General features: G+C 36.5%; 1 protein-coding gene across 2 annotated transcripts in view; it reads left to right on the forward strand.

Moving 5' to 3' along the window:
* Nucleotides 1-26,657, forward strand: part of chd1 (chromodomain helicase DNA binding protein 1) — a 60,136-nt gene that overhangs the window by 19,528 nt on the left and 13,951 nt on the right. The window contains exons 14-30 of one of the 2 annotated variants that reach the window (XM_056466311.1): nt 949-1,139; nt 1,395-1,583; nt 5,138-5,300; nt 7,803-7,955; nt 8,044-8,115; nt 9,173-9,322; nt 10,631-10,779; nt 12,197-12,293; nt 12,378-12,473; nt 16,645-16,821; nt 17,020-17,183; nt 18,594-18,635; nt 18,720-18,853; nt 19,100-19,238; nt 20,867-21,017; nt 21,127-21,249; nt 26,370-26,513. In XM_056466311.1, the coding sequence (XP_056322286.1) occupies nt 949-1,139; nt 1,395-1,583; nt 5,138-5,300; nt 7,803-7,955; nt 8,044-8,115; nt 9,173-9,322; nt 10,631-10,779; nt 12,197-12,293; nt 12,378-12,473; nt 16,645-16,821; nt 17,020-17,183; nt 18,594-18,635; nt 18,720-18,853; nt 19,100-19,238; nt 20,867-21,017; nt 21,127-21,249; nt 26,370-26,513 (2,334 nt within the window). The remainder of the gene's footprint in view (nt 1-948; nt 1,140-1,394; nt 1,584-5,137; nt 5,301-7,802; nt 7,956-8,043; nt 8,116-9,172; nt 9,323-10,630; nt 10,780-12,196; nt 12,294-12,377; nt 12,474-16,644; nt 16,822-17,019; nt 17,184-18,593; nt 18,636-18,719; nt 18,854-19,099; nt 19,239-20,866; nt 21,018-21,126; nt 21,250-26,369; nt 26,514-26,657) is intronic. The other variant, XM_056466313.1, reaches the window with a different exon arrangement.

The following is a 26,657-nucleotide window of genomic DNA, read 5'->3' on the forward strand; positions in this document are numbered from 1 at the left end:
TATACTTCAGCACCCTGGGTTGCCTCGGTGAAAAACTGTGCATTTGATTTATTCAGTCAGGCTTTCAAAGCATGCGTCCGCAACCGAAAAATGTGACACCTGTTGGACAGTCGCAGACTCTGAAATGAGACACAGATTCAGAGTTTCACATGAGGAGGTTCTTAATTAGAAAATAATATAAATATTACAAACATAAAAATTAGGTGAGCAGGTTACATTGTAACCCCGTGTCCTAACAACACGCTACGTGTCAAATGTTTAAGTGATAAGCTATTGGGCTGTTTGCACCTGACAAAACATGACAGAAATTTAAATGCAGCCATTCAGAAGCACAAAATAGTGCACTCACTTCACTCCAACAAAATGGTAAGATTTACAATGTAATGAATACATATTAAACCTCTTTAACATTATTAAATGTAGATGCTGAATCACTGATATGTGTTGGTTTACACAAGGTCACATTTTTAAAGTTCAATTTCAAATGGTTTATTTTATTTATTATATTTATTTTATTTATTTTTTTATTATATTATCTGCTGCTGCTTTCAGTAGTGTGGCAATAAATCTCATCTAAAATGGCATTCAAACTCACATTATTAGCATTTAACATTGAATAAAGCACATGAGGTGTACCTGAGGTGATCATAATCAGTTTATGCTGTTGTTCAGCTGCAAGAAATCAAAGGTGTTTTAAATATATCAATTTCAGGTGTTGGTTAGGACAAAAACTCCTTTTAATATGGAAAATATTTCTTCTATCGCATGTCGTTGCTTTTATGTAGAGCACAATTTAAATCAGCCTTTGTTGGTGTCGTCAATCTGGCATCCTGCTCTAGTGCGTTTTGAACCAGAGGTGCAATACCTAGTTCCATACTCAAACTTCTGTACTGCACCTTTTAAGTGGGAACTCTGGTTATTGTATGTAACATTTGTTTCCTCTTGTAGTCATTTTTAGGAAATGTAAGCTGGGCATTCATTGGTGTAGACGAGGCCCATCGGCTGAAGAACGATGACTCTCTGCTCTACAAGACTATGATAGAGTTCAAGTCCAATCACAGGCTCCTGATCACTGGGACACCCCTCCAGAACTCCCTCAAAGAACTCTGGTCTCTGCTACACTTCATCATGCCTGAAAAGTAGGTGTTCTCTCGTGGTGTCAGTCAACTTTTGTTATTCGATTCACAGTGTAGCCAAAGGCTTTATTTTAGAAGTGCTTCTACACACAGGCAAACATTTCATGTGGTATTTCTGTAGCTCTTTTAGTCTTTTGTGGTTTATTTTTAAGTGGTTAGTGCTGAGAAACCCTAGAGATAAGTGCTAACCGCATTCTTGTATTGGTTTAATACAGTGTGTAAGTCAGATGTCACTGATATAAACTATCATGTTGGCAGATTTCACTCGTGGGAGATGTTTGAAGAGGAACATGGGAAAGGCAGAGACTCTGGCTACACAAGCCTTCATAAGGAGCTGGAGCCATTCCTGCTGCGCAGAGTAAAGAAGGATGTGGAGAAATCTCTGCCTGCCAAGGTGGAACAGATCCTCCGGGTGGAGATGAGCGCGGTTCAGAAACAATACTACAAGTAAGACAACCACATTCATTTAGAGTACAGTACAGAGAGACATCAAAGGTGACTCATCAGATGCTTATTTTACACAAGTTGATATGATTCTTTGGGGTCTTAATAAAAAGTAAAATTCTCAATGGGAGTGTAATATTTTTAATAAGGGTGTAAACCTACATTGGTCTCATAATTTGGTTCAATTCGATAACTCGGTGCATCACAGTGCATTGACGATGCTTTCCATACATAGACTTTTTTTTCTTTGCAACACAAGACATTTTTTATTAAAATCTATATAATATTAATATTTATTTTATTTGTATTTTTTTTTAATACAAGAAGAACTGTATCTTTAATTTGACCTGCTCAAAGAAAACTTAATTTTTTAAAAATGTTTCAAACAAAACTCCAATACATGCACCAATGCCAACATGAGCATTTATAGCAAATAAACTAATGTAAATTACTCTTAAACCCCTATGATTGGTCATTTTCTTCATCCGCTCAACAAAAAGGGCTGCGATTGGCTTTAGAAATTAAAGCGCTGTTGACCGATGAGTGACGAAAGAAGAACAGCCACGGTTAACGTCTATATGCGCATAATGTGCGGTTATCACAGGTAATCCATAATAGGTACAGTGGAGAAAACTCGCACCTCAGGCACGCTCGTTTCTGGATCCTCAAGTATCACTTCAACAGCTAAGAGGAGAAGAAAAGTTACCTCACGAACACGCCAGCGGGTCAATTGTCCAAAGTGAGAGAGAGAGAGAGAGAGAGAGAGGATGGAGTTTTACAGCATTTCCCCCTAGTAGTGACATAGCGGCTCGTGTGCTGTGCCTTCTTCAATGTTAATGAAAGACTCTTCAGCAAATTCACAAGCAGTTGAATTGTGCATAATTATCTCCCTTTTAAGTAGTAGGAGTGTTTTATTTACTCGCCCTCGCTTTCTTCGCCATAGTATTCTACTGCGACATTGCGCAAACGAGATAAATGACGTCAGTACGTAATAACCAGTTATGATCTATTACTGAACCTATGTCGAATTGTCCCCATCTGCATTGCGGTGCACTGAAGAAACAATTAATTTTGACACCGCTAATGTCAAAAACACCTCAATCCACAGTGAGTGCTTCATATCTCTTTAAATACTAATGAGCTGATATTAAACCAAGCTTCTGCTGACTTTTGTCTGTATTAAGCCTTCTTTGCGACTCGCAGTGGCAAATTGATAAGTGACCTTTCATTTCAACAAGTGAGTGACTTCCAGTGAGCAACAGTGACCGTTGGCGACAAGGTGGGTGTGTCGAGCGATGCGAAAAAGTTGAGAATTCTTTAACTTTATGCAAATGAAGAACGACTTTCTTGAGCGACAGCCAATAGGAGCACCAGTAGAGCTCACTCTCTCAGCTTGCTTAGAGGCCGGTTGTATTCTCCGTGCTGTAGACCCACACACCCCTGCGTTTGCAGCAGGTCGCCACCCAGAGCGACAGGCAGCTACAAAGTTGCTGCTAGTGTGAATGAGGAATTACTGACAAGGAGTATGTGCAGCTGTTTCCACATTATGATGGCTAAATATTAACGCTTGATATTGCAGCTAGGGATGAATACTGAAACTTGGTACTTTATCGGTACCAGTGCTAAACTATAAAAGAGAGAAGTATCGATAAGCTCTGATGTTAGCTATCGGTACTTGATATTTATTGCTAAATAAGGGTTACCTACAGTAGCATAATATAATTGACCAACCTTTTCTAATTTGCTATATTTGATATTCATCTGCAGTGTTGGCAATCTCACATGAGATTTTCGTCCTGTTCCTCCAAACAGTACAATGGCGAGCGAGTCAAGTATAAAAAAGCCTTCACTGTTTTAACGGTGGATTGTGATGCAGACACAACCGAAAGTATAAGTCAGCTTGTACACCGAGCTTGCTAATGTAAAGTGCACCCACAGCTCGTAAGTTTGCACTTAAAAGAATGAGGATGGCGGAGAGAACAAAACGCTCAAGAGTATGGTTGGATTTCCCAAGTGGACACCGACAATGTCCGTTGCAACAAAAGCAACAAGTTGTTTTCTTGTATAAGCGGAAACACAAGCAATCTGACTAAACATCTTTCAAAAGTGCATCAACAGCAGAAAGACAAATGTGAAGTTTTCACCCGCTTAACTACTAATGTTACATCATCCTCATGCGTTTGCTAGCAGTCAATCACATAAGGTCTCTCTAAATTAGTAATTGAAAATAGTATTGAAATTACGGTTGAAATTACGGGAGTTTTCTAGGATAAATAACAAAACGGGAGGGTGACGGGAGATGGGTCTGAAATGCGGGAGACCCTCGATTAAAAACAGGAGTTTTGGCAGGTATGCTCACAAATACAGTCTGCACTCAATTACTTCCGTATTGTTGATAAGCCATGGTGGGCATTTCATGCTGTCTCGCGCTGAACGCTGTCGACCAATCGCAACAGACTGCCATCGGTCCAATCGGCGCAGATTAGCATCGCGCTAAGGAGAGGGGTTTGGGAATAAGTGAATCGCTGAACGAATCATATGGGAGTCGCTGGGATAATTTCGTAAAAATAAATGCATATTATAAGACCATGAAAGTGGCGGTTTATTCTGCTGTAACGACCCCAGATCAATAAAGGGAATAAGCCAAAAAGAAGATGAATGAATGAAGGCAATGAAAGTGTTTTTTGACATTTCGTGCATATCCGTCTGTTGTTGGAGACCCCCAAAACCAAAATATGATCCTTTTTAATGTATAGTAGGGGTTCTTTAAACATTAAAATGCTTTTAGATCACTGTATTTACTAATAAATGAATAATAAACCATGCTTATTAAGAAATAATTAAAAACAGCTTATTTTTACATTTTCAAGAAGCTCTAAAACTGTGTTACTCTTAATTCTCTCATTTGTGTGAGTGTGTTAATGATAGATCATAGACATTAAGCACTGATGATTGTTTAACAGCATTTTGCAACTCAAAGGGGGTATTTTCAACTTCAGGGAGAACAATAAACCAAGAAAGGTCCTGACTTCTGCCAGAAAAGGCAAACATGTTGATTCCCCCATTGTAAGCGCGTAGATCGCTGAAAAATGACGGGAACAAAGCTGGGGCTATAATGTATTTTTGCAAAAATAAGCCTCAACCCCTGACTCTTCACAGTTTCATCTTTGGGTAGAGAAAATAACACTTTCCCTTCACACTTCAAATAATATCCAGCTGAGCACAGCGTCTTCATGACGTGATTCAACTGGGGTCTGCTACAGTGTTTGTCTTTTTTTCTTTGCTACTGTGTTTGTGGGAGGGGCCGGGGGTTTCAATTATCCCAGGTTTGCGCGCGCAACAATTGGGCGGGGCTTAAGTTTTGTATCGACGTCACGCCGAAACGGCCGAAGACTCGTTATCCAGACGATTTATTTGAAGCACTATGAGTCTTCCTTAAACTCACCATTCTATATGCTAATAAAGGTTTTGTCAAAAATGTAAAAAAAAAAAAGCCCTCTTGGCAAATTTTACAATTAAATGTCAATAGCTAAATAGTTTTCTGTTGTTTCCTTTAGGTGGATATTGACGAGAAACTATAAAGCCCTGAGTAAAGGCACTAAAGGAAGCACGTCAGGCTTTCTCAACATTATGATGGAGTTGAAGAAATGCTGTAACCACTGCTACCTCATTAAACCGCCTGAGGACAATGAGTTCTACAACAGACAAGAAGGCCTACAGGTGTGTGTTCATCTAAAGTGCTGCCAACTTCTATGTGGATAATTCTAACTCTTTTAGTCCAAATTGCAATAGCCACAAATCATAAAAACCACATGTATATTATAAAAGTGATACATCTCTTCTCGCAGCGTGGAAACTTGTATAAAATATCAATATTTTAAGGTATTGAATCTAAGCTAAAGATTACACAATACAGGACACGTAGCTAATGTATTTACTAACATGAACAACCAATGAACAATGCATTTATTACAGTATTTATTAATCTGTGTTGATGTTAGTAAATGAGAACACACTTGTTCATGTTAACTCTAATGCATTAATGCTAACAAGAACATCATGGGGCTTTTGTAATGCATTAGAAAATTATGAATAAATGCTGTACAAGCATTGTTGGTTCATGTTAATAAATTCATTATCTAACATTAACTGTGTCCCATATTGTAGTGTTACTGGTAATTCTAATTCATATAATATAAATTTCTTTAAGAACAACAAAATTGATCTTAATGTGTAAATATATTTTTAAAAAAGCCTAAAATCAAGCAGCAAAAATCCTGGAATAGGCCTACACTACCAGACAAAAGTGATGTCGACGATCCCAGTTGTAAGAGCAACAGATAATAACTTGACTTCTTGTTGATCATTTAGAAAAGTGGCAGAAGGTAGATTTTTTTTTTTTTTTTTTCCCCCCATGAATCATCTGTTGAACTGCATCCCAATCATCACAAATACTGCAGAAGACCTATTGTAACCCACGTGGACCCAAGATTCTCACAGTAAAGTTTGGTGAAGAGAAAATTATGGTTTTGGGTTACTTTCAGTATGGGGGCGTGCATGAGATCTGCAGAGTGGATTGCAACATCGACAGCCTGAAGTATCAAGACATTTGTGCTGCCCATTACATTACAAACCACAGGAGAGGGCAAATTCTTCAGCAGGACGGCGCTTCTTCTCGTACTTTAGCCTCCACGTCAAAGTTCCTGAAAGCAAAGAAGGTCAAGGTGCTCCAGGATTGGCCAGCCCAGTCAACAGACATGAACATTATTGAGCATGTCACACAATATTAAATATTTTTCCACTGCACCATGACTTTATATTCTAGACTGTACATTATTTCTGTTAAGTGACAAGACTTTTGTTTAAGCAAAGTCAGACCTTACTGTCCTAATGAAATAATTAAAAATCAAGACATCATCATACTTTATTTTGGTAAAATAAGCATAATCTAGAGGCTTTTGCCTTTCATATAAGCCACTTATACCAACTGATCAACTAGAAGTCATGTTATTATTTGTTCCTAAAACTAGGTTAGGCGACAAGACTTTTGTCAGATAGTGTAAATGGAGAAATTGCGTATTTGAGCATGTTTACATGCACACAAATGCACTGATAACTTGTGAAAATCAGTTCAGAATAACCTGTTTTACCAGTTTACGTGCAAATCAGTTCAATGCAAATAAACTGCATTTAAAAGACTATCAAACAATTTGAGATTTTCTCAGTGGAAACACGGTCAAAATGTAAGCATCCACATTATACTTTCAGTATTTGAGTTTTGATCTTTATTGAAGTTTATTGACATTAATTTGCACAGACATTTGCTGTGACTGCATGCACATAAATCTGCTGCAAAAGCACTTTCCTGTCACATTTCATTCATTCTTAAGCTCACTGGACACAAGCTAAAGTGTATACGTTCAGAGAGAAGTCAAGGTCATGGGAAAAAGGGAGCTCTGCTAATCAGTTCACGCTATTGCTTTTGTTTCTTTATCTTCAATTACGAAGAATGCACTTTACATGACCATGTCTTGTTGACGTATTAATGAAATAGATCACCCAAAAATGAAATTGTACTCCCTCTTACTTGGTTTTAAATTTGGAATGAATTTAGAGCAAGCAAGATATTCTGAAGTAAGTTGGAAAAAAGTATCCAACAGTTCAACAGAAGAAAAAAAAACAATGACAGAATAAGTTTTTTAGATGTTCTATCCTCTTTAAACATAAAGAGGCTTAAAGTTGCAGCATATAATTTTTTTTTTTATAATTTCAGTGATTCACTTTTTATGTAGATGAATTCTATTGCTGCAACTACCAGATATGCCTCCTGTTGTTTAAAATAACACATGCAACTGGGTGTACACAGCCCTGTCCATCACTACCAGTGGAATCATGGACATGCTTACAAATGCCTATAAGCAGAACAGTGCAATCTGCTTTGTTGGTAACAGGCAATTATCAATCTTAAAAAAAAAATCAGTCACAAGAGGGAACCGTGACAAAGTTGCCCAGTGTTGCTTTTTTTCGAGCATAAATGCAAACACAGTCATTGTGCTGGTCAGTGGAGGGACTTCTAAGGTTGAGAGCACTCCAAAACAGTTAGTGGGCAAGTGGTGTTTTTTATAAGCACTTGCATGTTTGAAAAAACCTCCATAACCACAATTAATCCAAATAATTTGTGAGAAGTGATTATGAAAGATTTACCGGACATCTTGTCTGCAGCACCTTATTCGAAGTAGTGGGAAGCTGATCCTTCTGGATAAACTGCTGGTTCGGCTGAAGGAACGAGGGCACCGTGTGCTCATCTTCTCCCAGATGGTTCGGATGCTGGACATCCTGGCTGAATATCTGAAGTACCGGCAGTTCTTATTCCAGGTGATGGCCCGATTCACTCACTGCATGTACATGGCAGTGTTTTTGCATTGGTTCTGACTTATGAAAGTGTTTTTGAATTGTTTTTTAGAGATTGGATGGTTCCATAAAGGGTGAAATGAGAAAGCAAGCTTTGGATCATTTTAATGCAGACGGCTCTGAGGTATGTGTGAAATCACTGAAGATCAAAGATATATAAATGTTCATTTCATTCACTTCATTGTGATGTTAACGGGCATGCATTGATGTAATTAAATTGTTTTGGAGCATATTTATTTATTAAGTAATACTAAGCTTTCAGTGCACAATCTGTCAAGCTAAGATGTTTATTATTTTATTATTATTAAAGTTAAAATTAAAGAAACATTTACTTTTTATTTTTTGGTAAAAAGCTTGTTTTACAAGTCTCCTGGAGTTAAACATAATGTGTCTGTCATGTCACCATGGTTTCAAGGTGAAAGTAGCTCATTCTCATGTGCTACATAATATCATTCTGCCAGGTACAGCAACAGTTTTTTTGACTATTGCGCCAGAATGAGAGTATAGTTCCTAGCAATACTGGCCTACAACAGTGTTTCTCAACCATGTTCCTGGAGGACCACCAGCTCTGCACATTTTTCATGTCTCCTCAACCAAACACACCTGGTTCAGATCATCAGCTCATTAGCAGAGACTGAAAGAGCTGTGACGAACAAAGGAAACATTCAAAACATGCAGTGTTGGTGGTCTTCCAGGAACATGGTTGAGAAACACTGGTCTAGAAATAATTTTAATTTCACAGTTTAACTACAGTTGATTTGAGCTTTAAATAGAAAAACTTTTTTTGGTTATACTTTTTTTGTTTTTCTAATGGTCAAATTCAATTTAATACATCATACCAAGTTAAAAGTGACCCCGCCAGAACAAGAAATCGGTTGAATGGATTCAAAAATGGTTTTATTTAACTGTTTAACTCTAGGAGATGTATAAATTGAGCCTTTTTATTTATTTATTTTTTAAATCAGGAGTGTTTCTTTAAGGATGACATTTCAGTTGACTAACACTAATGTGTTTGCTAAACTTATGTATAATTTAGGAATGGTAATATAATTAATTTACTAATCATTGGCTTGTATATTCCTCCAAATATTCTTAAATTTTTGTATCTAGAATTTTTGAGTAATACATTAACTCAACTAGAAAACATGAGATTTGTTGATGTGATTTGTTTGACTTTGCAGGATTTCTGTTTCCTGTTGTCCACACGAGCGGGTGGTCTGGGCATTAACCTGGCCTCTGCAGATACAGTGGTTATTTTTGACTCCGACTGGAACCCTCAGAATGACCTGCAGGCCCAGGCCAGAGCTCACAGGATTGGTCAGAAAAAACAGGTCAGCAATAACTCTACATTTACATTACATGTTCTAAGGCACTTTTGCAGCATACGATTATGTCACTAGCAATGTTTACATAGACATCAGTAATCTAATTATTTGCCTTGATCCGTGTCAGACAATAATATGATTAAGGTGTTTACATGAGTGGCTTTTTGAATGTTGCTTTTATGTGCCTGTTTTAAATGTTATAGTACTTGGTTCGATTAATGTCATTACGTCACCATTCACTGCTAGTGACCTCCGTTTGCTAGTGACCTGGCATTTCATTGTTAAATTTGAAATTCTCATGCAACAGGTCACTTCTGCCATTTCATTTACTAACTTTTACATTCATGCCCTCGCGATAAACTCAGAGGTACTTCATAATGTCCATTTCTTCCAAAATTCCCGCTTACATTAAAAATGTCAGATTTCGAAGAAAATATGTTAATTTTAAAAAGGAAAAGTTTGACAACAAAAGATCCTATCAATGTCGTAACAAATGACCTTCAATAATGCAGCTTGTAGTTTGCAGCAAGCATCAACTGTTCATTGAGATATGTTTGAGATTGTGTTGTCTGTCATATCTTTCATCTGTCTTTTCGGAGTTTTTTTCTCGTAAGGCACGGCTTTTGGTATTACCAATACTTGTTTGGGTCTGTAATTTCATTAGCATCTTCGTAAGGGTGGTATTGTTTTAAACAATGAAACCGGTTTGTGGTGTTGCCTGCTTTTGATGACACGAGTCATCTGCCGTTCGAGTCACGTTGCTCTGTTTTGTGTCGGATTGCAAAAAACTAAGTAGCTCTACACTACTAAAGTCTAGTGACGATTCTTGTCAACAATGTCTGTGACTGACATTTTTTACCTTATTTTTTTCTTACTTCTCCCAAGTACAACTAACACTGTATGGCTGTAAACTTGTACTGCGTGCGACACCCGGAAAGGCAGACTGCAAAATGCCTGCGCAGCATTACGCATAGTGCGTGAATATTATCGAACACTTCGATATCGAACTGTCATTAGCGTTTTATCGAAAAAATGCATATCGTGATAATTATCGTTATCGAATTATCGCCCAGCCCTACTCGAAGCTCAGAGTCAGTAAAATGATTTGAACTTCCCGTTATTAACATGCACAAAAAACCTGGCAACCACATATTAGATTAAAATGTTCTGCATTTAATCTTTTGAAAGAAATAGCTTAGTTACATGCTATAAAAAGTCAGTACTTTAATTCAAGCTTTAGTAATTTGATATGCTAAATGAAAATAAGATACTGTAGCATTGCTGCAGTGATTTACACTTGGCCTTTTTTGACAGGTGAATATATACCGTCTGGTGACCAAGGGCTCCGTTGAGGAGGAAATTATTGAGAGAGCCAAGAAGAAAATGGTGCTGGACCATCTCGTCATTCAAAGGATGGACACCACGGGAAAAACTGTGCTTCATACGGGTGCTGCTCCTTCCAGGTAGAGATACCAACAACAATAAAAATAAAGAAAATCCTTTGTAACTCTATTAACAAAAAAGCAGCTGTGTTTGTAGAAATTGTATGATTGTGTAATTCATGACTGTACGTTTTTAAAGCATTTTCCATTCATTTTTAATAATAAACAGCAAAGGTTTAATTTAAAGTAAGCTGAATCCTTTATTAATGTAAAATCATGCAAAATAACTGGACCATTGATTCTGTTAATAATTGTTTAACTTTATTGTAAGCTTTTTTTTTGTTTTATCCATAAGTGTTGACAATTACAGTTGACATTTTGTAGCATTTCATGCTTTAACTCAAGATGCTAACATCAAATCAGCTAACACGTGGCATGTCTAATTTAAAAATATATTCTGAAAAAGTGAATCATACATTCAGATAAACTTTTACAAAAACGGTTGATGGATAATTGATCTTCCATTGGTGTATCCTGTAACAGAGTGGACAAGAACGTTGAGAGACCAATTTTAATTATGTGTTTTTATTATTTTTCATTTTAAAGGGCCCCTATTTTGCATTATAAAAGGTCATATTTTTGTTTTGGGGGTCTCCAGCAAAAGTCTGATATGCATGCAACATAAAAAAACACGTTCATTGTCTTATAATATGCATTTATTTTTACCTAATTATTCCAACGACTCCCATATGATTCATTCAGTGATCCGTTTGTTCCCAAACGCCTCCTTAGCGCGATGCTACACACACTAGATATTTATTTAACTTTAAGATTTATTTCATGAAATAAGATTATACTGTAGTAATGCATTTTCTAGAAATATTTTATGATCAATTATATTTTATGATCAATTTTAAGATGAATGATTGAGAAGAGTCAACAATCAAAAACGGGTGTTGTGGGAGTCTAGGTTTATATTTTAAAGACAAAATCTCTCAAAATAAACACATTCAAACAATATTTTTATGGACAGGGTTCATACGGTCATGGAAAACCTGGAAAAGTCATGGAATTTTGACATGGCATTTTCCAGACCTGGAAAAGTTTTGGAAAAACAGAAAAACCCACCAAGTTTTGGAAAAGTCATGGAAATTAGTTTAACAAATTGAAACAAAATAGATTGTTGCGTGTTCTATGATATGCTGGTTTAAATTTGAACGTCATTGTTTTTCTTATTTACCATGTATATGTAGACATTACGTCATGAAAATGTACTTGAAAGTTTCGAAAAAGTCTTGAAATTTTAGTAGTAAAAATGTGCATGAACCATTCATAGATGAACGAATACAATGAGTGTTTCAATTCAAAAACGATTCCTTCATTTTGGTTTTGAAAAACTATCGAAGGTTTGTCTTGTAGATGTAAAAATGTACCCGCTATTCTAGAATCACCCATATGCATTGAAATAACGAGTCCTCATTGTCTGGTTCCTCTGCAGTTCCACTCCATTCAACAAGGAGGAACTGTCAGCTATATTGAAGTTTGGTGCTGAAGAGCTTTTCAAAGAGCCAGAAGGAGAGGAACAGGAACCTCAGGTAAGATTAACTCAAAAATGGTCATCAGCATATGGACAAGAAAGTCAATGTAGGAGTTAACCTTTGACACTGTTCATCTGGTAGGAGATGGATATCGATGAAATCCTGAAGAGAGCAGAAACCAGAGAGAACGACCCAGGACCATCGACCGTAGGAGAAGAGCTGCTCTCACAGTTTAAGGTATTTTTAAAACATACTGTTAATGATACTTTTGACTTTCAGTCTTGCATTTAATTTGCCCCATTATGTGTAAAAAATTAAGGGCTATCCTTTCGTCTAGTGTGTAACATTAGGGGTTTGTGAATGCAGAAGATCTACAAATTTTCAAATATTGAAGGGTCTGATAAATTTTCATCTTTCAGATGAAAGAAATTGTTCTGAACTGCCTGAAACACGTTTTCAGTAATTCCAGTGTTTTTGTAGACAAACTGAAATCAATCAGAGTAGACCAGTGATGAGAATAACAGCGCTATAAGTAAACGGCATTAGTAACAGTGCTACTTTTTTTAGTAACAAGTAATCAACTGAATTACTGTTTCCCCTTTTACAACGCCGTTACCATTACTGAATCGTTTTCCATGCAAGCAGCGTCTCTCTCGGCCATAGGGACCTTTCTTACTCTAGGGTGTGTGTGTGTGTTTGGGGCTGGGGCAGCACACATAACCAACCAAGGCTGATGATTGGTGTGTTTGTGTACGTGGTGTAACTGAGAACGTGATGATAGGCTTAGATAGAGTATATTTCCATCGTTTGCAAATCTGAGGCGAAGCGGGTGTTCACAAAAGCACATGCACAGTCGGTGACGCACACTAAATCCAAAGGTAGCTTTTGCAAACTAGAGGTATAAGCACTACTTTTCCCTATTTTCTAATATTTATAATGATATGTTGAATTTGATGGTTGTCTCTCACATTGTCCTACAACAACATTAAAATAGTGTAGATTAGTGTACAATGTTTTATAGTTATTTTATTGTCATTTGACACATAGATTTTTTTAAACTAACACAATAGTTACTTTCCCTGGTAATTAATTTTGTAACACTGATACTATTTATGAGAATTGGCTAAAACTAATTTTTCTTTTAAAGGAACAAGCTTAACATTGGAGTAGAGTAGGTTTTCGCAAAGAAGGCTTTTTTTTTTATAAGCTGATGCGGTAGTCTTTATTTTGGATTGTTTGCATGTAAAGTTATTGTGCGAGACCTGCAAAACAATATTAGGACCAAGGGCTTGGCAAAAATAAATCAAAACGATTCAATTTTGTTTTTTTATTCCAATAGTTTGCCATAGAGCTGCAACTAACGATTATTCTAATAATCGATTAATCTGTCGATTATTATTATTATTTTTTTATTAATCGGTGAATCAGAATTTAAAGCATTCATTTCCAACCCTTTATTCAAAAACAGAACTAAAAGCTTTAGAAAGTGCACACACGTTGTCATTAAACATCTCTGAGCTGTTATAAAAATAAAATAAAAAACTAACTTTTAGTAGTTTTGTCCTGTTTTCAATCCAAATATCATAAAAAAAATTTAAATCAAGATGCATACTAGATACATGAATTAGCATAAGAAATTGTCTTGTTTTCTGAAAAAAAAACCACCTCAAAATTATGTGATCGTTTGCTTAAAACAAGCTAAATTATTTGCCAGTGAGAAAAATAATCTTAATGAGATCTCAAACAGAAGTTTCTCACGCCATATTTCTTGTCTAGTGTTAATAAGATTTTTAGATATTTGGACTGAAAACGAGACAATTACTAAGAAAAACTTTCTTGCAGTGTAGCTATACATGATAACAGATGGAAAAATGAATGATCCAAAAAATGAGAGAGAATAAAAACATGTCTTTAGTCTTGCAATGCAAAGTAACTTTACCACCGCTGCTTTACTACTCTTTCACTGGTGAGTTTAAAAGATTCTATTATTTTAGAAGGTTCACTCTTAAGGTCGATGTATACTTCTGCGTCAAGCGCACTTGTGTGTAACCACATGTCACAACAATGCGTATAGCAAGCTCTGTGATTGTTGGCGGGACCAAGAGCCGATTGCGCCGGATGGAGCGAGTATTTATTGAGTCCGGTGAAGGAGCTCTGGATGGAGACTGTTGTTTTGTGTTTACCTTATGAATAAAGTTGTTGCATGTCCGCCGGTTCCCACTTCAAAATTAGTGAGTTTGAGCCATTTGTACGTTAAGGTAGCATTCAGAAAAAACAAAACACCAGCGACGAAACTACACATAGGAACATAAACTCTTACTGCCAGCTAGCGTTTGGGAAGAGTTATTGCAGAGCAACAGAAACGGCGCTCAGAAGTATAAATGCATGGCGATGTGCAAGCTGTGGGTCACGCCGATCACTCGACGCAGAAGTATAAACCAGGCTTTATGGTCCGTTTCCACTGACTGGTACGGTTCGGTACACTTTTACGGCTGCATCCACTGTCAAAAAGTGTACCGTACCACTTTTTCGGCACCCTTTCGAAAGGGTACCAAACACGAGAAAGGGTACCAAAAGGTGGAGCTACACGCGCAGCTGAACGCTGTATGGTTACAGAGATGCGTCACGATCTAGTGGAGCTAGCCAGAATGAAAACAAAGGATCCGTCATGTTTTTTAAATACACAGCCGAGACATTACATGGTTGTTTGAACTCACAGGACATCTCTGCGTTTTGAGTTTCGGCATGTTATTGAGTTAATCTTCTGATTTTGCCGTTATAAAATTTTTCTAGTTTTTCTAAAATTTTTCTAGGAACCGAATCTTAAATTACCAATAGAGCTGTAAATGTTATATATTATAAATATACATTTATCATTGGCTTTGTATTTGAAAATTCCTAATAAACATTAAAATGAATATAAATTCCTCTTTGCCAGATATAATAAAGGCATCGAATAAACCAAATGAAAACGGAGGCAAAAAATAAACTATATACAAGCGATGCTGCAGCAGCTGATAGACATCAGTTGATGTGTTAATACTGCAAAGTTTATTGTACAAATTGACGAGGATAATATTTAGAAATCTTGCTGTATGTATCTTTTTATCGCACGATTTTTCCCGCTTGGTAAATCGTTATCTATGGTGTGTAGGCTATATTTTGGGTCCTGTTTATTGCTAATTAAATATAAAAACCTTTTTAAAAATGTAGGCTATGCGTTGTATATTGTTCTTATTTTACAAGTGTCATTTCTACCCCCTGTGAAGATAATAAATACCAACAACCTTGTTATGAGAGAAATATTTTTTGTGCTCATATTAGTCTAACTCAGGCTAGAGTGTGTGAAAGATTGTTTATTTCTGCAGTCCAACATGTGTTGCCTTTATTAAATTATAGCAGCTTAAATTAAATTATAACAGCGTCATCCATATTTTATACAGTCATTGGTCCGGTTGTATGCCTCGTTCATAAAAGCAGAACATGCAGGATTCAGCACATAAATTCATCAGTTACTGCATAATTGTGATGATATGACACGTCTTTTTCTGGCTCAGTGCCAGCCAACGCACCAAAGCTCAGTTTGAAGTTTTCATGTCATGCTGATTTAGTTTATTTAGTGTGAAATGCTCCCACACCTTGGATGACTAGGGTCACACACATTTCTCTGCCTTCGCCATGTATCTTTCCTCTAACGTTAACTCCGCTTGTTTTTTTTAGCTCTGTCCTGTCTATGAGGTGCCGAACTCTGCTGGCATCAGAGCGCGACAGAGGCAGTGCATTCACTCCGCTAATAATTTCCGCGTCACGCGACACGAAAAATCGATTATGAAATTCGTGACCACCGCTTTTAGTAATAGATTTTAATCGGTTTAATTAATTTGTTATTGCAGCCCTAATTTCTACTTAAAATGCAGTACCATGTGTGGACACACTGAAAACTTGAGAGTTTTGCAAAAAAAGATACTTTCTATTTTTTTTTTTTATTATTATTAAACTTGTTTTTTGCATTAAAACTGAAATGTGACCATTTTTCCACAAGATACCTCAATTTCAAGCAATTTGTGCTTTGATTTCAGTTTCAATTGTTTAATAAATAACCATAAATAGTTTGTTTTTTATTTTAATATCTTAAGGAACAGATACATGCTCTTTAATTAGAAAAAGACATTCAGTAATTGATTTACAGTACAAATGATAACACGAACTACGAGAGGAAAAAAGTATATAAATAATTACATTGAAAACAAGTGAAGAGTTCAATATTCAAAATTCTAGTGTTTAATTAATCAAGGTTTTGATTTTAGGTCATATTGCAAAGCCCTATTAGCAACCTATATACGGTGTATAATACGGTGTTAAAAAAGCACCTTTACGCACTTCTAAAAATGCTTGCTCCATCTTGCAGGTGGCAAATTTCTCCATGATGGAAGATGAGGAAATTGACATGGACACAGAGAGGAATGACAGAAACTGGGATGACATTATCCCAGAGGATCATCGGAGAAGACTGGAAGAGGAGGAGCGACAGAAAGAGCTTGCAGAAATCTATTTGCTACCCCGAATGAGGAAATGTGCTAAACAGGTTAGCCAATCACACTGTCCAACAGTGTCAGTAAATTATGTGACACAACAAATGCATAATGGATTTGAGAGGTTTGGAAGACTGTCAATTGCTTGGGTGCCTTTATGAGTTTTAAACAAAATGCATTGTTGCATTAAAGGTCAGTTACTTGTGCAGCGTACTGTACAGTTTTTCATGTTCTGGCTTGTTTTGTAATAGCAGATGAACTTTAATGGAAATGAGGGCCGACGCAGCAGGAACAGACGATACTCTGCTTCAGACAGTGATTCAGTCTCTGACCGAAAGAGGCCCAAGAAGCGCGGAAGACCTCGAACTATCCCAAGAGAGAACATTAAAGGCTTCACTGATGCTGAGATACGAAGGTAAACTGCTGACGCTTAATTTACTCACAGTCTCTTCTAGCAGTTTCATGCTATGCGAATGATGAGCTGTATGGATTACATTAGTGGAGATTGTTTTTAGGTAAAATCAAGGCCTATGCACACAGACGTAAAAGATGCTTAATGGGGTGGTCCACTACGATATCATATTTTAAGCTTTAGTGTATATGTAAAGTAGCTGTGTGAACACAAACAACATCTCTGAATGTAAGACGCTCAAAGTTCAATGCAAAGGGAGACTCTGGCTGTTTCTCAATATGCATTCTTCAGCGACCTTGCGTCCTCGTGTAACATCATCATCATCAGCTGCCAAAGTTCAGTTCCAATACTCAAGTCCACAAGAATGGAGGACTCGTGAAACTTCCCGGATGTGTTCTTGATATCGAGGATGCACCAATGCAGACTTAAGCACCAATCTCGCTATAGAAGTCCCATAAGTCATTGCGACTGGAGGTGGAAAGCGCAGCATTTTATTTAGATTCATTATTAAAGTTCAGAGATATCACTTATTTACCTCAGGAGTTTCCCTAAATGAAACTGTGAAAGTAAACATTACCATGAACATCTTAATAAAGGAATAAACATACTAAGATAATTCGTGTAATTCGTAATGCGGTAATTCGTATTAAAATCTGTTTTATTTATATCATGCAACGTATATTTATAATGTTTTTATGCATAGTATGTATTTTGAAATTTGAAAAAAAAAGCAATAAATTATTGTATGAATGCTGTGATCTTTAAATAACTTTCCATTTAAAAAAAACGCGTGAAGGTCACGTGACCATCAGGAAGAACGCAGCATCTCATTTCTCAAAGGACGTGTTCTCTATTCTCGTGGTCTCCCGAGTTCGTTCTTCCGAGGACACCTGGCAAGACCGGTCTCCACAAGAACGCAAGTCCGTTCTGTGCGTTCTTGGAATTGAGAAACAGCCATTGGCTTTTACAAAGTTAGCTTAGCAAAGCCTACAGCGAACAAAGTTTGGGGACTACAAAAAAATACATTCGGGTTAATGATGTCATAAACCTTTCAGATTACGCACATACACCACGCTTGGCGAAGGAGCGTGGCCAGAGGCGATGTAATGTTATAACAGAGAATTGCACATTGAATTGCACATGAGCGCTGCATATAAAGTTGCATTGAATAAATAAAAGTGAAAGTGGATATTATTTAGATAGTATGGACAGAATATCCTGTGGAATTTCAAACTAGTTTTTCTTGACGCTAAATATAACTTTACTCACGGTGAATTGTTTGTTACATTGTGCTTATAGTGATCTTGTTGTATCACAAACAACTTTTGTTTATGATTGTAATATTGAATTAGTAGCAATACTATATTATTTTTTAAAGCTTGTAGTTCATGTTGATATTTCTTTTTCACACAGATTTATCAAGAGTTACAAAAAGTTTGGTGGTCCTTTAGAGAGGTAAGGAAATGTTTTTTATTGCTTCTATATGGTAGTGATTGTTTCTAATCCTCTTTGGTTGATCTGTCTTTCTGTTTGATACAGACTTGATGCCATCGCCCGTGATGCAGAGTTGGTGGATAAATCTGAGCATGATCTACGGCGGCTGGCTGAGACTGTACACAACGGCTGTTTAAGAACGCTAAAGGAGAACCCTTGTGGACCCGAGCGAACCTCAGGTAATGACTTCAGAAAACCACACTCTCTGCTCTACTTTGTGTTACACATTTTATCCATTCCAGAAAATCCTGCAGACAATAATGCAAGAAACCCATGTCTTGTGTTTTTTGGTATTGGAACAGTTGTAAAAGTCTGAATTTAAAAGCATAAAAGTTTCACGCACACACCAGTGAATGAATTCAGTCCCATATAAAGCACTCCATGCGTCTTAAGGCTGGATTGTGGCGTGTGTTTGTTCACATCAGGAGGCAGGAGAGGGAAGGTGAAAGGACCCACTTTCAGGATCTCAGGTGTTCAAGTCAATGCTAAGCTGGTGATCTCTCATGAGGAGGAGCTGGCTCCATTACATAAGGCCATTCCTGCTGACCCCGAGGAGAGGAAGAGGTAAGAAACAAGACCACAAGTGTGTTAACCAATATGCTTAGTACATTTTCGCTTCTTATTTCTTTTAGGCTTACAAGCAAGATGTGTTTACACTGATCTGGTCATGTGGCATTAAAACATTTTAATCAAAACAATCTATTTTTTATTTAATGGTTGAAATTCATACCCAAAGCAAATAATAGCACTTTTAGACCTACTTTCGAAAAGAGAAAGACCGCTAGATTGAATGCGGCTGAAAGTTAACAAGAATTATTTATATTATTTATTAAATTTCCCATTATTTGTATTTTATTAACATCTACTCCCCACCCCAACCCTAAACCCAACTGTCACAGTAACATAAAAACATTAGTTGTACCGAGTATTATTTATGCTATCTATTAAATTACCCAATAAATTGTATTTTTTAACGCCTACCCCAGCCCTAAACCTAACCGTCACAGTACTGTAAAAATATTAATTATTGTTATACAGTTTCATAAAAAATGCTGCTATATTGATGTGCGTATCACACTTCCGGCCAGCAGCGTATCCGATCTAGACTTTACCAAAAGCAAGGTGTCCGTGGGATCTTAAAGTATTAAAAGTTGATCAATCAATTATGAGAAAATTAAGGCAGTTATAAGGTATTAAAGTCTTAATCGGGTTTTTACAAGGTCTTAAATTTTGTTCAAGCGTTGTCTAAAGTGTTTGACTCCCAAAAAGCATAAATATATTTATTTTCCTTCTATTAACAATGGCATGCTCGATCCATGCAATTGGTTCGGGCCGGGTGCGTCCGGCCAATCTTCTCCATACGGGTTCACATCCTTCAGGGTTCCCATGTTTCTTGAAAGTACTTAAACGTGCTTGAATTTTTGACACATGGATTCAAGGCCTGGAAAGTACTTAAACTAACGTAGGTCCTTGAAACTATTTGAATTAAATTTTTAATTAAACTTGTTTATGGCTTCATTTCATCAATTGTACTCAATTTTCAAAAACAGAAAAAAATACCCAGACATTCTTAAATTAAATATCTTAATTAAAAGGTTTATACAATAATACTGAAAAATAAATGCACATTTTACCAATTTTTCAGCATTTAAATATCACCATTGCTGAATTCAGCAAACTTCTTTGAACATGTCGTTTTAAAACAGTCAAAAGGTTTGAAAATTCTCAATTTAAATGAAAATATTAAGGAAAAGTTAAATGTTAATCACAATGATGCTTCATTTGAAATGAATGGTGCTTTAAAAAGTCCTTGAATCTGCTGTTTATGAAAGTGTGGCAACCCTGATTCTTTTGTTGTTTTTAATATGAGGTGCCATAAAATTAAAAGTATTTCTTTTAAAAGGAAAATTCACCCAAAAATGAAAATTCATTTACTCGAGTTCCACTTCCTCTAAAGCGCGTGAGTTTCCTTTTTTTCTGTTAAACACAAATGAAGATGTACTGAACAGACCTACTAGTTTTTTGCTGTTTTGCAATCCCGCAATTCTGTTGAATCCAACGCAAAATCAACAAAGTCGTAATTCTTTTGCGATCCAGCAAAATTCTTAATTTAAACGCAAGGGTCTTGCACCATACTATATTGAGTTTTTAATGAATTAATGATTTTATTTATTTTTTTGTTTGTTTTATAGGTATATAATCCCATGCCACTCAAAGGCAGCTCATTTTGACATTGAGTGGGGTAAAGAGGATGACTCCAGCCTGCTTATTGGCATTTATGAGTATGGGTATGGCAGCTGGGAGATGATCAAGATGGACCCGGACCTCAACCTCACACATAAGGTAATGAAACGCACAGAGAAATCGCTTGAGCAATATGTCCTGTTACACTGTGTTCTTGTCATAGTGATGATGGCATTTAAATTATAACGTGTTACAAAACTTGTTGCAGCTCCTTCCTGATGATCCTGACAAGAAGCCACAGGCCAAACAGCTGCAGACTCGAGCTGACTACCTCATCAAATTACTCAGCAAAGACCTCGCCAAGAAAGAAGCACAGAAACAGGCTGGCACTGTGAGTCACATAGAAGGAACTCTCATTACTGCTAAACACAACTTGGTTCCTAAATAACATAATGAACAGGTTTCTGCAAAGTGACTGAAATTACAGAGATCAAAAACGCTTAGGTCTTATTGTCCCTTTCATTTTACAGTTGATTAAATCAGGCAAGTTTGTTTAGACATTTTCTGTCTACTTCAACAACCTTGACTGTTCAGGAGTGGTACATTTTAAAACTCTTGATGCTAAATTACAAATTCACATGACTTAGTTAATTATTCAAGATAGTTTACTTAGAGCAGGAGTGCCCAAACTTTTTCTTATGAAGAGCCAAAAACCAAACTTGATTGAAACTAGTGGGCCGAAGGTAAATATCGTTGCCATGGGTAATTTGCTGATTTATTTAAAAATAACTACAAAACGTTGCTTTTTATTAACTAATACAGCATTTTTGTACATTTTATGATGAACTTAATACAGTAAAAACTATTTCATTTATAACAGAATTACACTAGACTACACATAGTCCTCTATCAGTCGAGTGACATTATTTACATTTTAAATCAGATTCGTTTAAATGAAACATTTCGTTTTCGTTTTAAAACCAGGGTGTCCGCAGGGTCTTAAAGTATTAAAAGTTGAAAAATCCATTATGAGAAAATTAAGGCCCCCTAAAAGGTATTAAAAAGTCTTAATCCCATTTTAAATTTTGTTCAAGCGTTTTCCAAATTGTTTGACTCAAAGCATAAATGTATTTATTTTCCTTGATTGGTTCGGCCGGGTGTATCCGGCCAGGCTCCTCTGTCCGTGTGATGTCACGTAATTTGCGACAAACGCTGGAAGGTGATGTGACGCTCTCCACATGTAGCAAAACCATAGAGCAGGGCTATTCAATTGGAGGCAATTTGTTCTGGCTCTCCAAATAGTGTGACCAAGACATCAAAAATAAATTTAGTTCAGTCTAAAAACGGCAGCTATTGTAATGAAGTGACGTGCATCTATTCAATACAGTACGAGCTGCAGTTGAATGCTGCGCAGAGCGTGAGTCACCTGACATTAAGCGAGTGAGTGGCACAAGCAGCCGATGACATTTGGATACTTAAGCTTAAGGGCTTCTCAACGCCGCGTTTCTGTTGCATGAAACGCAACTGCTGCAACTAAACAAAGTTATGCCACCTGTGTGCGCTAGTTTAAAGTTCTGAGCTTATTGACCTTATTCTTTAATGCGGAAGTGCGCTCGTTTTTGCGATTTTGTTTTAGAGCTTCCGATTCAGTTACCTATGGGAGAAATGACTAGGAATGATAAAAGGCAGAAAACTATCAAACTACTCGCACTACAAACAAGTGTTTGCATGACTATACAGAAAAAGTTGAATAATATAATAAGAAAATATTAGTTTGCAACAACAAGCAGCATACAGAGCTGTTACTTGAGACTGATTCCTGTGACGCTACAGAGACAGACGAGTCTTCGCTGAGGCCAGCTTCCAGCCTCCGCCACTGAGACTGCAGCTCTGCACAAGACGTTTGGCCAGCGGAGAAATTAAAATGGTCGTGCCCAACTGAGCCTGGTTTCTCTCAAGGTTTTTTTTTCTTCACTTTCGCCTTTAGTGAAGTTTTTTTTTCCCTCTCCGCTATCGCCACTGGCTTGCATGGCTCGGGATCTGTAGAGCTGCGCATCGCTGGATTTGCTCTTCAATATTTGGACTCTCAGTAGTGATTATTAACCACACTGAACTGAGCTAAACTGAACTTAAACACTACAAACTGAACTACACTGTTCCTGTTTACTATGACCTTTTATGTGAAGCTGCTTTGATACAATCTACATTGTATAAGCGCTACACAAATAAAGGAGAATTGAATTGAATTTTTAACCTCTAAAAATAAATGGAAGTGAATAAGACCGGAAGTCTCAAGCCAAAATGATTCAAATGGCTGCGCCCACTCGTCGGTGGAGAATAAGGTAAATAGCTACACTAAGGCTAATACACACGCACGTACACTGGATTAACTATAATAGTGGGCCATTCACATATCTTCACAACAGTCTTTTCCACGCCTATGTTCGTTATTTCCAATATTTCAATTCCAATATATGCCAATATGCTCGCGGCTTTCAGATGCACCGAGTAGAAAACATCTCACGCCGTAGCTGTGAGAGTTGTGCGTGGCTTTCAGTGCAATGTAAACAAAAGATATGTTAGACGAATTATTACAAATGATTTAAATTATTATGTATTTATGAACGTAGATGATAACAACAGTTCATTTAAATACTTACCTAAGATAAAGCTTAAATTTACATTAGACGTGATAACCGTGAAACCCTGATTATTCTTCAGACTATAATCCTGGTACTCCTGGTTGGAGAAAGACGAGTTTAAACAGTGACTGAAATCTGTCACTTAAAACAACTGCGTGATTTATTCTTTCAGGCTTTGTTTCTTCCGAGCTTACGTTCTGTTGCACGGTTGTGCTCCATTGATTTATTTAACTACAACTGTTTATTAGCAACTGTTTATTAAGTTAAAGGTTTGATACTAATTAGAACTTGGTGGCGACGAGGTCTTAAAATATTCGGAGAAGGTTAAAAAGGATTCCTGCATATACCCTGAAAACAAACAAACAAAAAAGGTTACATCAAATTAGAAATGACGATCTCCGTGTTAAAGGCATTCACCCCAACACTCTCCATCATTCTCTTCTCAGATGGCATGGTGGGCCAAATCAAAGGTTATAATGGGCTAACTTTGGCCGTGGGCCCTACTTTGGGCATCTCTGACCTAGAGCTTTGGCAAAAATAATCACTGCTGCATTGCTTCTGAGAATTTCAATCTTTCTTGAATGGATTCTGAGCTGACAGAAGACGGCACTCTTGGCTAGTTTTTACTCTTGCGTTGAAATGCTCACAGTGAAAAGCTTTTGTGTGTTCTGCTGAGTTGTGTAAGGTTGCTTTATTGTTGGTGCTGGACAAAATTTGTATACATGGCAACATTTATGTGTACTGTACATTAACATGTACTGATTTCTGTTATAACTGCATTGGATCACACCATTTGAGTCACGGATCAGACCATTTTTTGAATCAGTAAAAAAGCAAGGAAACGAATGTCATTTGCTTTCTGTTTATACAAAAATAGCACTGCAAAAACCATTGGTTTTAGCAAACAGAACTAAGAACAGTGTTCATACGGTCATGGAAAACCTGGAAAAGTCATGGAATTTTGACATGGCATTTTTCAGGCCTGGAAAAGTTTTGGAAAAACAGAAAAACCCACCAAGTTTTGGAAAAATCATGGAAATTAGTTTAACAAATATCTGTATAATTGAATCAGGGCTGCGTGATATTGGAAAAATCTGACATTACGGTATTTTGTATTTCTGTGATGTATATTGCGATGTGAATACAATTTCACCAGATGATTTAACAGGTTTATTTGGATTGATTTTGTAGAGGAGTGAATCTCGAATAATATATAAGAAATAAATTACAAGCATAGATAAATAAAATATAGTAAAGATAAAAGTGAATTCTAGTTTTCAGATATTCACTATTCAGGTAAAGATATTGAATAATCAACATTGCATAGTCTTTATTGTAGATTATTTCATCTTTATTAAAGTGGACAAAAGGGACAGTTTACTCAGATTAAAATGTACTCACTGTTTACTCACACTTCACTTGTTTCAATACTCTAGGAGTTATTCAGTTATATTCTTTTTGTGTTCATTAAAAAAAATAAAACCTCATAAATGTTTGAGACAAGTGAAGGGTGTAATGAAAATGGGAAGTAATTTTTGGGTGAACTATCTCTTTAAAAAACTTTTACTTCATTATGAATAAACTATATTAAACTATAATCCCAACACTGCATATCCTGCAATGGGACTATTGCGGATGCACATATTACAATATCGATGCTGAATCGATATATTGTGCAGCCCTAACTTGAATATTGGTTAGCTGTCTTTCTTTTCTGTCCTTGGCCAAAAACTTGCTCTCACATTGTTAGTGCTGTGTAAGCATTATCAAAATCAATTTTACATAATATAAAAACAAATTGAAACAAAATAGTTTGTTGTGTGTTCTATGATATGCTGTAATAAATTTGAACGCCATTGTTTTTCTTATTACTTACCATGTATATGTAGACATTACATGAAACATTACATCATGAAAATGCACTTGTAAGTTCTGGAAAAGTCTTTGAAAAATCATGGAATTTTAGTAGTAAAACTGTGCATGAACCCTGTAGAAACCTGCATATTTAATAAAAATATCAACAAAAATATTCAATAGGAAAAATGATCTTTGCTACTGTTGCTGATAATGCTAAATATGGAAATCTTACATCTTGTACAACAGATCATATTTATTTTCAAGGATTGATTCAACAATTCACATATAACTTTGTTTCATTATAGGTGTATTATTTTTGAAAACTTATTCAGTGACCTAATATTGAATGTTGTTTGTCACCACCTGTTGGTTACACAATGTAATTGTTACAACGTTCACCGGCGTCAAGTTCCACTAATTTTAATCTTTACCATAAACTTCAGTGTTTATATCTGAACTATAAACTGTTCTCCAAGTACTTCTGTGTTATTTAATTGATGTAACTAACTGAAAAAGTGCAAAAACTGAATCTTTCTCGATCAAACACAGATTTGAATGCAGCACTTCGATTAATAAACGTAATCATTATCATTTATCATTCATGTTGCGCCGGTTTGGATTGAGATTTGAATCTTTTATTGTTTAATTGTGCAGCCTTATGCTGAATACATTAACGCAGGCTAAACAAAAAACCTTTAATTAATAACCTAAGAAAGCATTTAGGTCCCACCGCAACCTTTTCTGTCATCATAATTTACAGGGAAGCCAAAATGCTTTCATACACATGATTTGAATGACGCGGGAGGCGATCTCACTGCAATTGTTATAAATGTTGGATTAACCTACAAGTTCAAAAAAGTTATTAGTCTACGGGTCATGTGCATTCTGAACTGTGTGTTGTGATTCATACGGATCAATGTGAACAGTTAATATGTCAACAGTTGATTAATTTGCTGTTCATTGGTTTTATTGATGATACTGTTAAAACCTTGATGTTTCTTCTGCTTCATAGGCAAAATCACGCAACCGGAAACCACGGGGCAAAAAGAACAAAGCTGTAAAACCGAAGATTGAGGATGTGACGAATAGTCTGTCCTCTGCGCCGCCTTCAGATAAGAGCTCTGATGAAGAGGATGAGAAGGATGAAGAGGAAAAGGTTGGTTTTGCTGTAATGGTGCTGTTGTGCGTATGAGGGCAGGAGCTGTGCCTTTTAATTAAGAATGGCGAAAATGTTGATTTGACCTGCCTGCCTGCTCATGTGAACTGAACTCTGCATTCAGTATAACAGGGGTAGTATACA

The sequence above is a fragment of the Danio aesculapii genome, chromosome 10, assembly GCF_903798145.1.
Source record: "Danio aesculapii chromosome 10, fDanAes4.1, whole genome shotgun sequence".
Classification (NCBI taxonomy): Eukaryota; Metazoa; Chordata; class Actinopteri; order Cypriniformes; family Danionidae; genus Danio; species Danio aesculapii.